Here is a 12,190-nt window from a genome sequence, read left to right as displayed (position 1 = left end):
CAAGTAGATACACTCCTTGGAGAGAACAGGGCAGGAGTGTATGGAGAGATGGACACTGGGAAGAGGTAACTATGGGGAGGAAGTGGGAGGGGAGCTGTTGTACTGTGGTAAACTGTGGTCAATGACATGAGACAAAGTATATGTGAACTGCTGTATGCAAAGTGAATTTGGTCTGCAAATCTTCACCCAAATCACAATTAAAAAAAAAAAAAAAAAGAGTTACAGGTAACGAAGGGAAATACTATTACATACATAATCATGCAATATCAGTTATAACAATGATCTATGAGTGGATATATAGGCTGCCTGACAAGCTGAATAGGTATGGATAGGCAAACGGGACTATATCCACAAGCAACAGGTTTGGCAGAAGATATTTCTAGGTACGTATTTTTATGTGCTATAAATATATCCACGTATGTAGTAAGAACGTTCAGAGAGCGAAGTTTTGAAAACTTTTTGCCATAACCAAAACTTGAGGTAACAATCACTGAGCTTGCAGGCTTAAGACCAAAGTCTTGGGGACAGCTAACTCAACTGGCACAATATAGTTTACAAAAACAATCTTCTACATCCTACTGTGGTGAGTAGTGACTAGGGTCTTAAAAGCTAGCAAATGGCCATCTAAATTGCAAGCATTGGTCTCTCTGTCTGAAGCAAAAAAGAGTGAAGAAAATTAAAGACCTGTGGAAACAAACAGTCCAAAGAACTAATGGTCCACATGAACTCCAGGCTTCTTGACACTGAGACCAGAAGATTTAGATGATGCCTGGTTACCACTCTAGATCTCTTAGAAAAGAATCACAATAGAAGGTCCTGGATAGAGTGGGAAAAATGTGGGAAAAAAATTTGTAATTGTAAAAAAACCAAGTGTACTGGTCTGATACAGACTAGTGGAACCCCTGAGATTGTGGCATTTAGTCACCCTTCAAATCTGGAACTTAACTCACTCATTGGCTCAACTTTCAGCCAAGAGATAGATACGCCGACCAAGTGAAAAATGACACTAGACGGTCATGAACTCCTTAGAGTAAACAGCCATACAAGATCAAAAGATCAAGCATACTTAGGAATAAAGATCAGAAGCAGGAATGAATAGCAAAGAAGGACAAATTGCAACAGGAAACAGGGAGGAAGCCGGAAGAGTAATATTACGTTGGGGGATTACAATCAATATCATGAGACAAAATGTGTACAAATTGTTGACTGGAAAACCAATTTGCTCTGTGAACTCTTCATTCAAATTACAATAAAAAGTTAAAAAAAAAAAAACACCCAGTATTCTTGAATGAAATCCAAACTCCTAACGGTGGCTGAAGGAGCCTGGCCTGCCTCCTCACTTCATCCAATGACACCATGTGCCTCCAACTCTACTGGCAGCCATGAGTGATCTCTCAATCACACCACGCTCAGCCCTCTTCAGAGCCACTGTGCATGTCATTTCTTATGCCTGTAATGTTCCTTGCCTTGGTAAGTTCCTTCCTATCTCTTGTTCTCAGCTTAAATGTCACTTCTGTATCAAGATTTTTTATACCTATCTAAAGTGCATTTTTCTATTCATTCCCTGCACACCTTACATCATTATTTCTTATTGTAGCAACTTGTTTCTTTCCTTCATAAAAGTAACCACGAGTTTCAATTATTTGTTGGTTTCCTGCTTTGTATTCTTCTCTCGCATTAGACTAGGGTTTCTCACAATTGGCATTTTGAGCCAGATAATTTTTTATTGTGGAGACCTATTCTGTGCATTGTGGAGCCTCCCTAGATTATACCCACTAGATATCAATAGCACCCTCACAGCTGTGAAAACCAAAAATGTCTCCAAACCAAAACCATTGCCGTCAAGTCAATTCCAACTTATAGTGACCCTACAGGACAGAGTCGAACTACCTCATAGGCTTTCCAAGGCTGCAATCTGTATGGAAGCAGATTGCCACATCTTTCTTCTAGGGAACAGCTAGTGGAACTGCTGACCTTTTAATTAGCAGCCACGCACTTAACCATTGTACCACCAGGTTTCTTTAAAAAATGTCTTCAGAAGTTGCCAAGTGTTCTCTTGGGGAAAAAAATCACTCTCTGCTGGGAACCACTGGTCTAGACTGAAACCCCTCTCCCATCTGTCTTATTCATAGTTGTATTCCCAGCCCAGCATCTGGCATATAGAAGGTGCTTAGTGCATATTTGTTGATTGAATGGATGAATCTTTAGTCTGCTCCCTCCTGCTGCCACAATTTATATTCCTCACTAGTTTGCAGCCCTCTACTATCTGCCCTCCAACACCACCGTACACATGTCTTACCCTCCAGACCCTATGTGCATCCCCCACTCCAAGTATACACTTTCCCCAATTATACACCTTACTGCCTCATCTCCCTGGCCTTTGGACTTACTGTTCTCTTTGCCTGAAACGAGTTTTGTCCTTCACCTCTCTCCTGGTCTATGAGGGTTCATCTTACCCCGGGTGCATTTTCTGATCCCCCCCAAGACAAACCAACATAGATGCCACCACCCATATCCCTGGCATCTCTTTTTTTCAATTCCAGAGCCCTCATCATACTCTCTTGCTATTGTTTCTTGGTCTTTCTTCCCTATATATAAAACAACTTGAGGATCATAATTTAGTTTTATTAATCTTTGTATCCCTAACATCGGACACCAAACCTAACATATAATGAGGGTTCTATATGTAGTATGAATGGACAAATGAATGGGTGAATGGTAAAACAGCAGTGAAACTATTTAACAGCAACCATCCAAATGAATGTTGCCCTTCAAAGTTCTCACTTTCAGAGGCTGGGCATGTATTCAAATGACACGGGCATTTGTCAAAATAATTTGACCTTTTCTTGGGACAAACCTCTTAGAGCCAACTTCCTCAGTCATGTAAGAAAATAGGTCCTATTACTCTTTACTCATACCTCATTTTAACTCTTTAAAATTACATGAGCCTTCCTGATCATCTAATCTTATTAACCTAAGTTGATGCTTGAATAGTTGACCATTTCTGTAAAAATAATTAAAGCAAATCTCTGGTAGGGGAATAGGGAAAAGGGATATGTTCTGCCACAAATGAGTGGAATTTTTTCCTCCAAAAGGAGTATCCAAAAAAAAAAAAAACCTACTGACACTGAGTCAACTCTAATTCATTCTGGTCCCCATTGGGTTTCCAAGGCTGTAAGTCTTTATGGATGTAGATTGCCTCATCTTCCTCCCATGGAGCAGCTAGTAGGTTTGAACTGCTGACCTTCTGGCTAGCAGCCAAATGTCAAAGGCGTATACCAGAAAGCTACTCTAAGAGTGGACTCCTAAAGAACTTTGAAGGAGCTCTGGTAGCATAGTGCCTAAGGCACTTGGCTGCTAACCAAAAGTCTGGCTGTTCAAACCCACCAGCCACTCCTCAGAAGGAAGGTTGGGCAATCTTAGTGATACTGCCTCGGCAACCCAAGGAGGGCTCGCTATGAGTTGAGTCCAACTCAACGACACATAACAACAACAACAACAAAGAACTCTGGAAAGTAACAGCACAGAATGAGTACATTGCCCACCAAGAAGGCTGCTCCGAAAGCATATCTTTTAAGGTAGATGGGCAATTTCAAGGCTGTTTGTTAAACTAGAAATCTACAAGATCCATTTCAGCTCTCAAGTTGTGACACATCAGATCTCCTTTGGACAAGTGACTATCTGCAAAGTTATAAAAATGCAGTCTACCAGCAATTCATAAATGTATAAGAAGCAACCAAAACAAACAAGTTGCTGTCAAGTTGATTCTGACTCAACTTATGGTAACCCCATGTGTGTCAGAGTAGAATTGTGTTCCATAGGGTTTTCAATGGATGATTTTTCTGAAGAAGATTGCCAGGACTTTTTTCTGAGGTGCTTCTTGGCAGACTCAGATCTCCTACCTTAGGAGATCTAGCAGCCAAGTATTAACTGTTTATGCCGCCCAGGGAGTGCATAATAAGCAACCAGGTCAAGTAAAATTGATACTTGGCAGAGCCGCATAATTTAGATGGAGTGAGGGTAGGGGGTGCAGGAAGAGGATACACAGCCACTGTACAACCACACAGGGACCCTGGAGGTGACACTGTTCTCCCCACAGTGGGGTCTCTGCTGTCATCATGATATAGGCTCAGGGTGAGTGCAATGCCAGCCTGGGGAAGGCATTCTACCCAATATGTCATGCCATCACACTTAGCCTGGGGAGACAAGGACACTGTGCTCTTCCAGGGGTTAAGCTCATATGGGCCCAAGTCCCTGCTCCTACCCACTGCCCTCCCAGGAAGCACACCTTAAACTCCATCATGATGTCCTGAATCTGGAATTTCTTGTCCAAGTCCAGTTGCAGAGATACATGGTTCACATCTGGAAGGACAAAATATAGTAACTTTAGACCAGAGATTTTCTACTTTTCCAGCCCTCATCAAGGTTGTAGGCTGTACTAGCATAACCGGAGGTCAGAAACTCTCTAACCTTGACTCTCTTATTTCCCTCCTAGACAAGAATGATACCAGTATGTTTCTATTTATGTAATCTATTTCATTGTTCTTGGTCAAATTTCCTTCCTACCATTACTTGATACCCCTAATACCTTGAGGAGTTTCAATTTGTCTATTCAACACTGTCCTGTCCCCCAAGCTCAATTTCTTCAGCAAGCTCGTTGCAATTAAGTCATGAAATAAAGTCATTCTGCCCTTCTCACACTCTTTCTTTAACCTCTAATAAACCCTTCTACCAATGCCATCCAACAAATCCAAATACAGAGCTGCTTGTCAACACTTTTGTCCCACCAAACCAGAAAACCAAACCAACTGCCATGGAGTCAGATCTGACTCATAGCGACCCTTCCTTGGGTTTCCAAGGCTGTATTACTACAAAAGTAGATTACCCAACCTTCCTTCTGAGGAGTGGCTGGTGGGTTTGAACAGCCAGCCTGCTGGTTAGCAGTCAAATGCCTCAGGCACTAGGCTATCAGAGCTCCCCCAGACATAACAAATTGCCAGGAAGGCCAAAGGTTCCTGGGCACACTCCTTCCATCGCCACCCTATGGAAGCTGTCAAAAAAGTTTGGGCCCCTGTAGGTGGCAGGCCCTCACCATTCTGTGACTGCCACCAGCGCATGGGGCCTGAGGATGCTGCTACATTCTCCACTCGGTGACTGTTGTAATTGTGAGGCAGCCTGGAGTCACACTTGCAGCATTTCATCTGCCACTGTGGAAGAGAAGGGCAAGACAGACTCAGAGGCACAGTCTTGATGGGATTCTCCCCTTGTATCCTGAGAGCCCAGAACATTCCCTCAGTGAAAATGCTAACTTTGGCAATCCACTGATTTCATTAATACACATTGTTGTTGTGTTGTTGTTATGTGCCATCGAGTCAGACCCAACTCATAGCAACCCCTCCTTGGGTTTCCAAGACGGTATCACTATGGAAGTAGATTGCCTAACCTTCCTTCCAAGGAGTGGCTGGTGGGTTTGAACCACCAGCCTTCTGGTTAGCAGTCAAGTGCCTTAGGGACAATTAAACTCTTAGAACAAGTCTAGTGGTCATCTTCTGATTGAATCCATTTGTGTTCCTCCTAATAACTAGCTAAGTAAATGGATGGTGTGATTTGGGGAGAAAGATGAAGTGGTGGAAAAAATACAATTTTGGTACATGACATCACCTTGAGGAGGAATAGAAGTAGAGTATTAAGGACAAACAGAAGAAAGGAAGAGAACAGTAATGTTTATCACCTACTCTGTGCTAGGCATGGGCTAGACAGTTTTATATCCTATCTCGTTTAATCTTGGCAGTCTAAAGAACACAGCATTTCTGAGGATCGGGGAAGGGACCACCTAAGATGGGCAAGAGGAGTGAAGAAATCTGTGATTCTAGTCTTGGCTATGATCCTATTCTCTGGGTTCAGTTTTCTTCTCTGTAAATTGAGTGGGGGTTAGAATAAAGTCACTCATTCAATAAATGTGCATTGAGCAGTAACTATATGTCAGACACTCTTCTGGCCTCAAAAGATACAATAGTGAACAAAACAAAGGCCCTGCCCTCAGGAAGTTGATATTCTAGTGACTTATAGGTCATCTCTAAGGCCTTCCAGGACTGACACCTGGAACGTAAAGATGCTTCACAGGCTCAGTTCTTCCCTTCACAGAGGATAGAAGCCTGGGTCCCCAGCTAAAGAAGGTGCTATAGGTGAGCAGGTCCCCAGGCCAGGAAGCCACATGGTAGAAGGAGTCTGCAGTCACAGGGTTGAGGGCAGAGGCCTTTCACCATGAAAATCTGGGCCCAAGTGGACAGCCAACAGGGAAACAGTCTTACTGGGGAGGACCCTAATAACTACATCTTTCCTGACTGGAGCCAATCCCCAGGAGTAAGCTAAGAGACAGAACTGAACCCCATGGGCTCCATGGCAGGGCAAGAGTCACCAAGAAAAAGAACATGACTAGAGAGGCCAAATGTCCATTCTTCTTCAAGTTTGTGCCTATGCACACACCAGACGTAGAGATGTGTATGATCTCATCCCAGGTGCCCCATGTGACACACATAACATCTATGTATTGTCTGAGTAACCATGGTCACAAGCCCTGTGCCCAGCTTAAAGAACACTGTTCAGAGGGATTCAGAGTCACCTACAAGTAGAGGCAAGGCCTCAACAAGAAATTCTCTAGCCTGTTGGTCCTTCAGGGGAGGTGTGGCTGTACTTATCACTTGCCATAGACCCCAGGTTTCCTCTAAGCCCCTGCTCCCCAGAAAGAGACAGCTCTGGTGGCCACCCTGCTTTATGAAAGGCAGTAAGCTAAGTAGGCTAATGCCTTAGGAATTCTGATTGCATAGTGCCTAAGGCACTTGACTGTTAACTAGAAGGCTGGCGGTTCAAACCCACCAGCCACTCCTCGAAAGGAAGGTTGGACAATCTATTTCCATAGTGATACTGCCTTGGAAACCCAAGGAGGGGTCGCTATGAGTCGAGTCTGACTCGATGGCAAATAACAACAACAACAACAAATAATGCCTTAGAACAGGCAGTACCTGCTGAATTGAAGTGATTCCTGATTCCATCTCCACCCCAAAGAGATTAAGTGAATATGTATTGTTCATGCCTTGAGGTATAGAAACTCCCTGTCAACACCTATATGCCATCTCTACAGCTGACAACTGTGTGGAACATAGAACAGTGGAGAGTGCAGAAGAGGAGTCAGGAGTCCTGGCTCTGTAGGCCTCTGGACCCAACCCCACTTTCCAGCTCTCAGTTCCAAACTGTAAACTAAGAAAACCTTTCCTGGTGCTTGGAAATGTACTCATCATGTCCAACAATGTTTTATTAAACTGAGTGTTTAATGCTCAAATAGTGGCTGGAACACATGTCTTATTAAAATAGTCTCCACTGACTATCTCCCCCATACTCTCTCTGTGCATCCCTTTGTCCTGCTATATTTTTCCTCATAGCCCATATCTCCACTTGACATACTCCATATTTATTTTCTATTCATTGTTATTTGTCTTTTTCCCTGTATTTGTTGTCATGCCTCCCCATGTAATACTTCATGAGAGCAGAAGCTCATAGAGACCCCTCCTTGGGTTTCCAAGCCAGTATCACTATGGAAGTAGATTGCCTAACCTTCCTTCCAAGGAGTGGCTGGTGAGCTTGAACCACCAAACTATTTCTAGAGCTTAGAACAATAATTCTTAACACATAGTAGGCCTTCAACAAATACTTATTGAATGAATGAATGAATGAATAGTAAATCCTCAATAAATGCTAATTATTTTCATCAACATTTTTGCTAGTCAGTCCCTTCCTACACTCAGGATATTTACAAGGAGATATATGGGAGTGATGAGATAATAAAACATCAGTACTAAGTGGTGGAGGGCTCACCATGTGCCAGTACTGCAACAGGTACTTTCAATACCTGTTCCAATACCTTATTGGAATCTCACAACAATACTCTTCCCATTTCACAGATGAGAAAGCTGAGGCTCAAAGAGACTATGTGGCTTTCCTATGTTCTAATAGCCAGTGTCAGAGCCAGATAGGATCCCTTTTCCACTTCCCCCTCCCTCCCTTTCATCTTCTCATTTCCACTAACAAACCCTGGGAAGCATGGTAAAGGGTGGCAGTCTCTGCCTCCCCCAGTGACCCAAGAAAGGCTTGGTCTTATCCTAGAGCTGATCATGAGAGAGCCCAAGGCAGAGAGAGTACTTTGGGAAGAAAGTGGGCTTTTTGGGCTAACCAAGTCCAGGTACCACAGAGATGAGATGAGTCAGCTGCTGGAATATCTGAGCACTTGAAATAGACCTTTCTGGACAAGAGAAGGCTCTTGCTGGGGTTGGATTCCCCTCTAGAACCTTATTATAGTCCCTGGCACTGAGCATGTCCTTTTCTCCACTCTGGCCAGCCTTTCAGGGGCAAACTTTTCCATTCCCCATCCTCTGTCTGCACTCAGCACATGTCCTGAGGAGAGACAAGGGCCAGCTGCCTTCCGGCCGCCTTTCACCAGAGCTCTCCCCAGCTCTGCAGGGAGCTGATCCCAGCCCCTTCTCCAGCCAAGCGGGTGCCAGAAACAAGGCTCTTTCTTTCCCTGGGCCATGGGACACAGATCTAGAATGGCTCAATCTGAAACTGCGGAAATGCCCTTGATGCTCCCAAATGATGGACTGTTATGTAACTATTAAAAATACTGTTTAGAGAAAGTTTTTAATTGCATGGGGAAATGATTACATAATAATGTTATGGGGAAAAAAAAGGTAGACATAAAATTCAATATGCATTATGATTTCAAAAATACATTTTCAAGAAAAAAAGTTTGGAAGAAAATCACCAATATTGAACCTATGAAATTGCTGATATTCAACTATTGTGACCTATAAAAATGGTAATTGTATACAAGGTAACCTAATATCTTGGGTAAGGGGACTACTATATATATATATATATAACTCTGTGTGTGTGTATTTATTCCAAATTTTATATCTTAAACGTATAGTAACTTTATACTCAGAAAAATAAACATTATTATAAACCAGAACACAAATGTCCAGGATGTTTGGCAAGAACTCATTGCTCCTCCTCTCTTTTTGCCGGGAATGGTGTGGAGTTACCCCACGCCTTGTGCACCTTCCTTCCACGTGTGCAGAAGCTGATGGAGGGATCTGATGGCCTTATGAGCTTAAAAATGATGTTCTGCTTATCATAGTAACATAGCTAAGGAAGGACTTATCTCAATCATTAGAGAGTCTAAGCCAACTGGCTTGGGATAGGTATTTTAGGTAGCTCTGCTTTGTCAGCTAGCTAACAGGATGAAGGCCTGAAAATAGAGAGTGGCTTATGGGAGAAGCCCACATGAGGACAAGCTACTTGTTGCTTCTTTCCCTCTGGGCCTCAATTTCCCTTTCTATTTTATTCTTGTGTGCTTATATATGAGTGTGCATGTGTATGCGTGATTCTCAGTGTGCGTCTCTTTGCCTCACATGCATTACGTGCCTCCATCTCCTCTGAAATGGTGGAGCTGCCTCCTTCCCTAGGGTGGTTTGGCCAGTGTCTTATGGCTGTGCTACCTCAGAGACCCAGCATTATTATCAACTCAGCCTGTCAGGCCTCCAGTCAGTTTGGCTCCTGCTTGCTCTCCAGCTGGAAAGACTGGGCCTTCTCCCTTATCCTGGAACACTCTAGAAGCTCCTCACTCTGGCTGGGAGACAAACCCTCCCACAGAGCTGTGGGAGGGCAAAGGAGAGCACAAGAGCCAGCAGGAACCTGGATTGCATTGCAGAGGGGTGGGAAAGGAAGGCAAATACAAATCATAGCCCTGTGTCTTTGCAGAACATAGGGCTAATTCTGAGGAAAAACAGGAAAACAGGCTCTGGTTATGCATAACCCAGTTCCCTCCCATGAATGAGCCAGGGGCAAAGTTACCAGCCACCTGAGTCCATCTAAGGAGCTACTGCAAAGGTCATGGCCACCAGCCAGGGTCCAAACAAAGGAAGCCAAGACCAGAAATCCAGCCACTTGCAAGAAAAGACATTTTCCTCAAATGCAAGGGTTGGATGAGATAATAAAGTTCCTTCTTATTCTAACATGCTATTAGATTCTCCTTAATGTTAGTTTATCAGTCCAGAAGTTAAAGGCACTCCCATCAAGTATGTAAAGGAAGCAAGAAAAACAAGATATTGGCTAGGTACTGTCCTATAGAAATACTTTCTCAGTAATGAGGGGAAGGGGAAAGGGATCTGTGATGCTTAGTTTTATGTGTCAACTTGGTTAGGCTCTAGTGCCCTTCTATTTAATCAAACATTTTAAATCAAACTATTTAATCTGTGTTGCTATGAAGGTATTTCATAGATGTGAATAAGTTACAATCAGTTGACCCTAAGTAAAAGACATTAGCCTTGATAATGTGTGTGAACCTTATCCAATCATGTGGAAGGCCTTAAGGGCCAAAACTAGGTCTGCCGCAAAAAGAAAAATTCTGCCTCAAGACTGCAGCATCAACAACCACCCAAAACAGAAAGTATCTGCTGAAACTGCTCATGTACAACCATAAACCTCAAGGGGTTAGGTTCCTTGGTTTGAAGGTTTAGGTTCATGTTTCATGGGACATCCCAGTTAACTGGCCTAATATTATGTTCTATCTCCTATGTAGTTCATTGCATAGTGCCTGGGGTCTTAAAAGGTTACAAGCAGCCATTTAAGGCACAATAATTGGTCTCTGTCCACCTGGAGCAATAAAGGAAAAAGGAGAGTCAGGAACAGGAGGAAATGGAATGTGTAGCTAATTGCCTCCATAAGCAACTGCCTCCTTTGATGTGAGACCAGAATTGGATGGTGACCAGCTACCGTTACTGAATATTTTTATCAAAGATTTCAGGGAGGAATCCTGATCAAAAGGAATAAAATGAAGAGCAGATTTTCAAATTCCAAACTTCCTAGAGCCAGGAAGGTTGGATGAGCCCCTGAAACTATTACCTTGAGATCACCTTTAAACCTTAAACCAAAAATATCTTCTTAAAACCAAACAATAGTTTAACTTAACTAGTAAAATAATGTCTGCTTGAGCACTGTGCTCTTTTAAGAACTATCTATGTAGGATTAAATTGATAACAGCAGATATAAAGACTAGATAGGAACCTTAGGGGGCAGTGAGCTTATGTTGATGGGGGAGGAACAACTCAAAAGGAGAATGAGATTGGTTACTTAACTCAAAGAACATAATCAATGTCACCAAACAGTATATGTAGAAATTTTTGAATTGGTATGTTTTGCTGTGTATATTCTCAGTAACAACAAATAAATACATTTTTTAAGTCATTAAAAAAAAAAAAAAAGACTGTAGAATTAACTTCTGCCTGAATTTCCAGCCTGCTGGCCTGGCCTATCGATTTCAGACTTGCCAACCCCCATAACTGTGTGAGTTAATTATTTTAAATAAATCTTATGTGCAGGAGATCCTGCCTAGAGTGGAAGAACAATGTAGAACAAAACTCAAAATCATTAAAAAAAAAAATCAAGTTTCCTGGTCTGATAGAGCCTGGTGAGACCCCTGAGACTATATAGCCCCTAGTTACCCTTCAGGTCTAGAACTGAACTCACTCCTGTGGCTTCCAACCAAACAATAGACAGGCATGTGGGGTGAACATATAAAGATACAATCCTTGGACTGATCAGTCAATCATGGGAGAACAGAAGGGCAGTGTTTGCACAGGGAGACAGCTGTGGTCGGGGAAGGGGGACATGGGAGTGCATGAGAGGGAAGGACACAGGGAAGCAGCAACTAGGGGAGGAAGTAGCAAAAGAACTGTTACATTGTGGGGAATTGCAGTGAAGGTTGTAAAACAAAATGTGATCATACACACAAAATGTGTATGAACTGCTGTATGGAAAATGAATATGCTTTGTAAATTTTCACCCAAATCACAATAAAAATTAACATAAAGAAACAAAATAAATTTCATGATATATCTGTTCTATATATCCTATAGAAGCCCTGGTAGCACAGCAGTTAAGCACTAGGCTGCTAATTGGAAGACTGGCAGTTCAAACCCATCCAGCAGTTCTGCAGGAGAAATGCTTAACAATCTGCTACCATAAAAATGACAGCCTATTGGGACCACAGTTGCAGGGGACATCAAGCTCAATTGGCATAACATACTATACAAAACATTGTTCCACCTCCTACTTTGGTGAGTAGCGACTGGGATCT

General features: G+C 42.7%; 1 protein-coding gene across 1 annotated transcript in view; it reads right to left on the bottom strand.

Annotated features, from left to right (window-relative positions):
• LAMB3 (laminin subunit beta 3) overlaps nucleotides 1-12,190 on the bottom strand; it is a 63,222-nt gene that overhangs the window by 31,002 nt on the left and 20,030 nt on the right. The window contains exons 3-4 of the mRNA XM_007953064.2: nucleotides 5,093-5,207; nucleotides 4,289-4,362 (exon numbers count right to left, since the gene is read on the bottom strand). Coding sequence (XP_007951255.1) covers nucleotides 4,289-4,362; nucleotides 5,093-5,207 — 189 coding nt within the window. The remainder of the gene's footprint in view (nucleotides 1-4,288; nucleotides 4,363-5,092; nucleotides 5,208-12,190) is intronic.

This window comes from Orycteropus afer, unplaced genomic scaffold (assembly GCF_000298275.1).
Source record: "Orycteropus afer afer isolate SDZICR_OR568_19922 unplaced genomic scaffold, OryAfe1.0 scaffold00013, whole genome shotgun sequence".
Classification (NCBI taxonomy): Eukaryota; Metazoa; Chordata; class Mammalia; order Tubulidentata; family Orycteropodidae; genus Orycteropus; species Orycteropus afer.
Note: the sequence above shows the minus strand (reverse complement) of the source record. Positions and strands in the feature narration are given on the sequence as shown.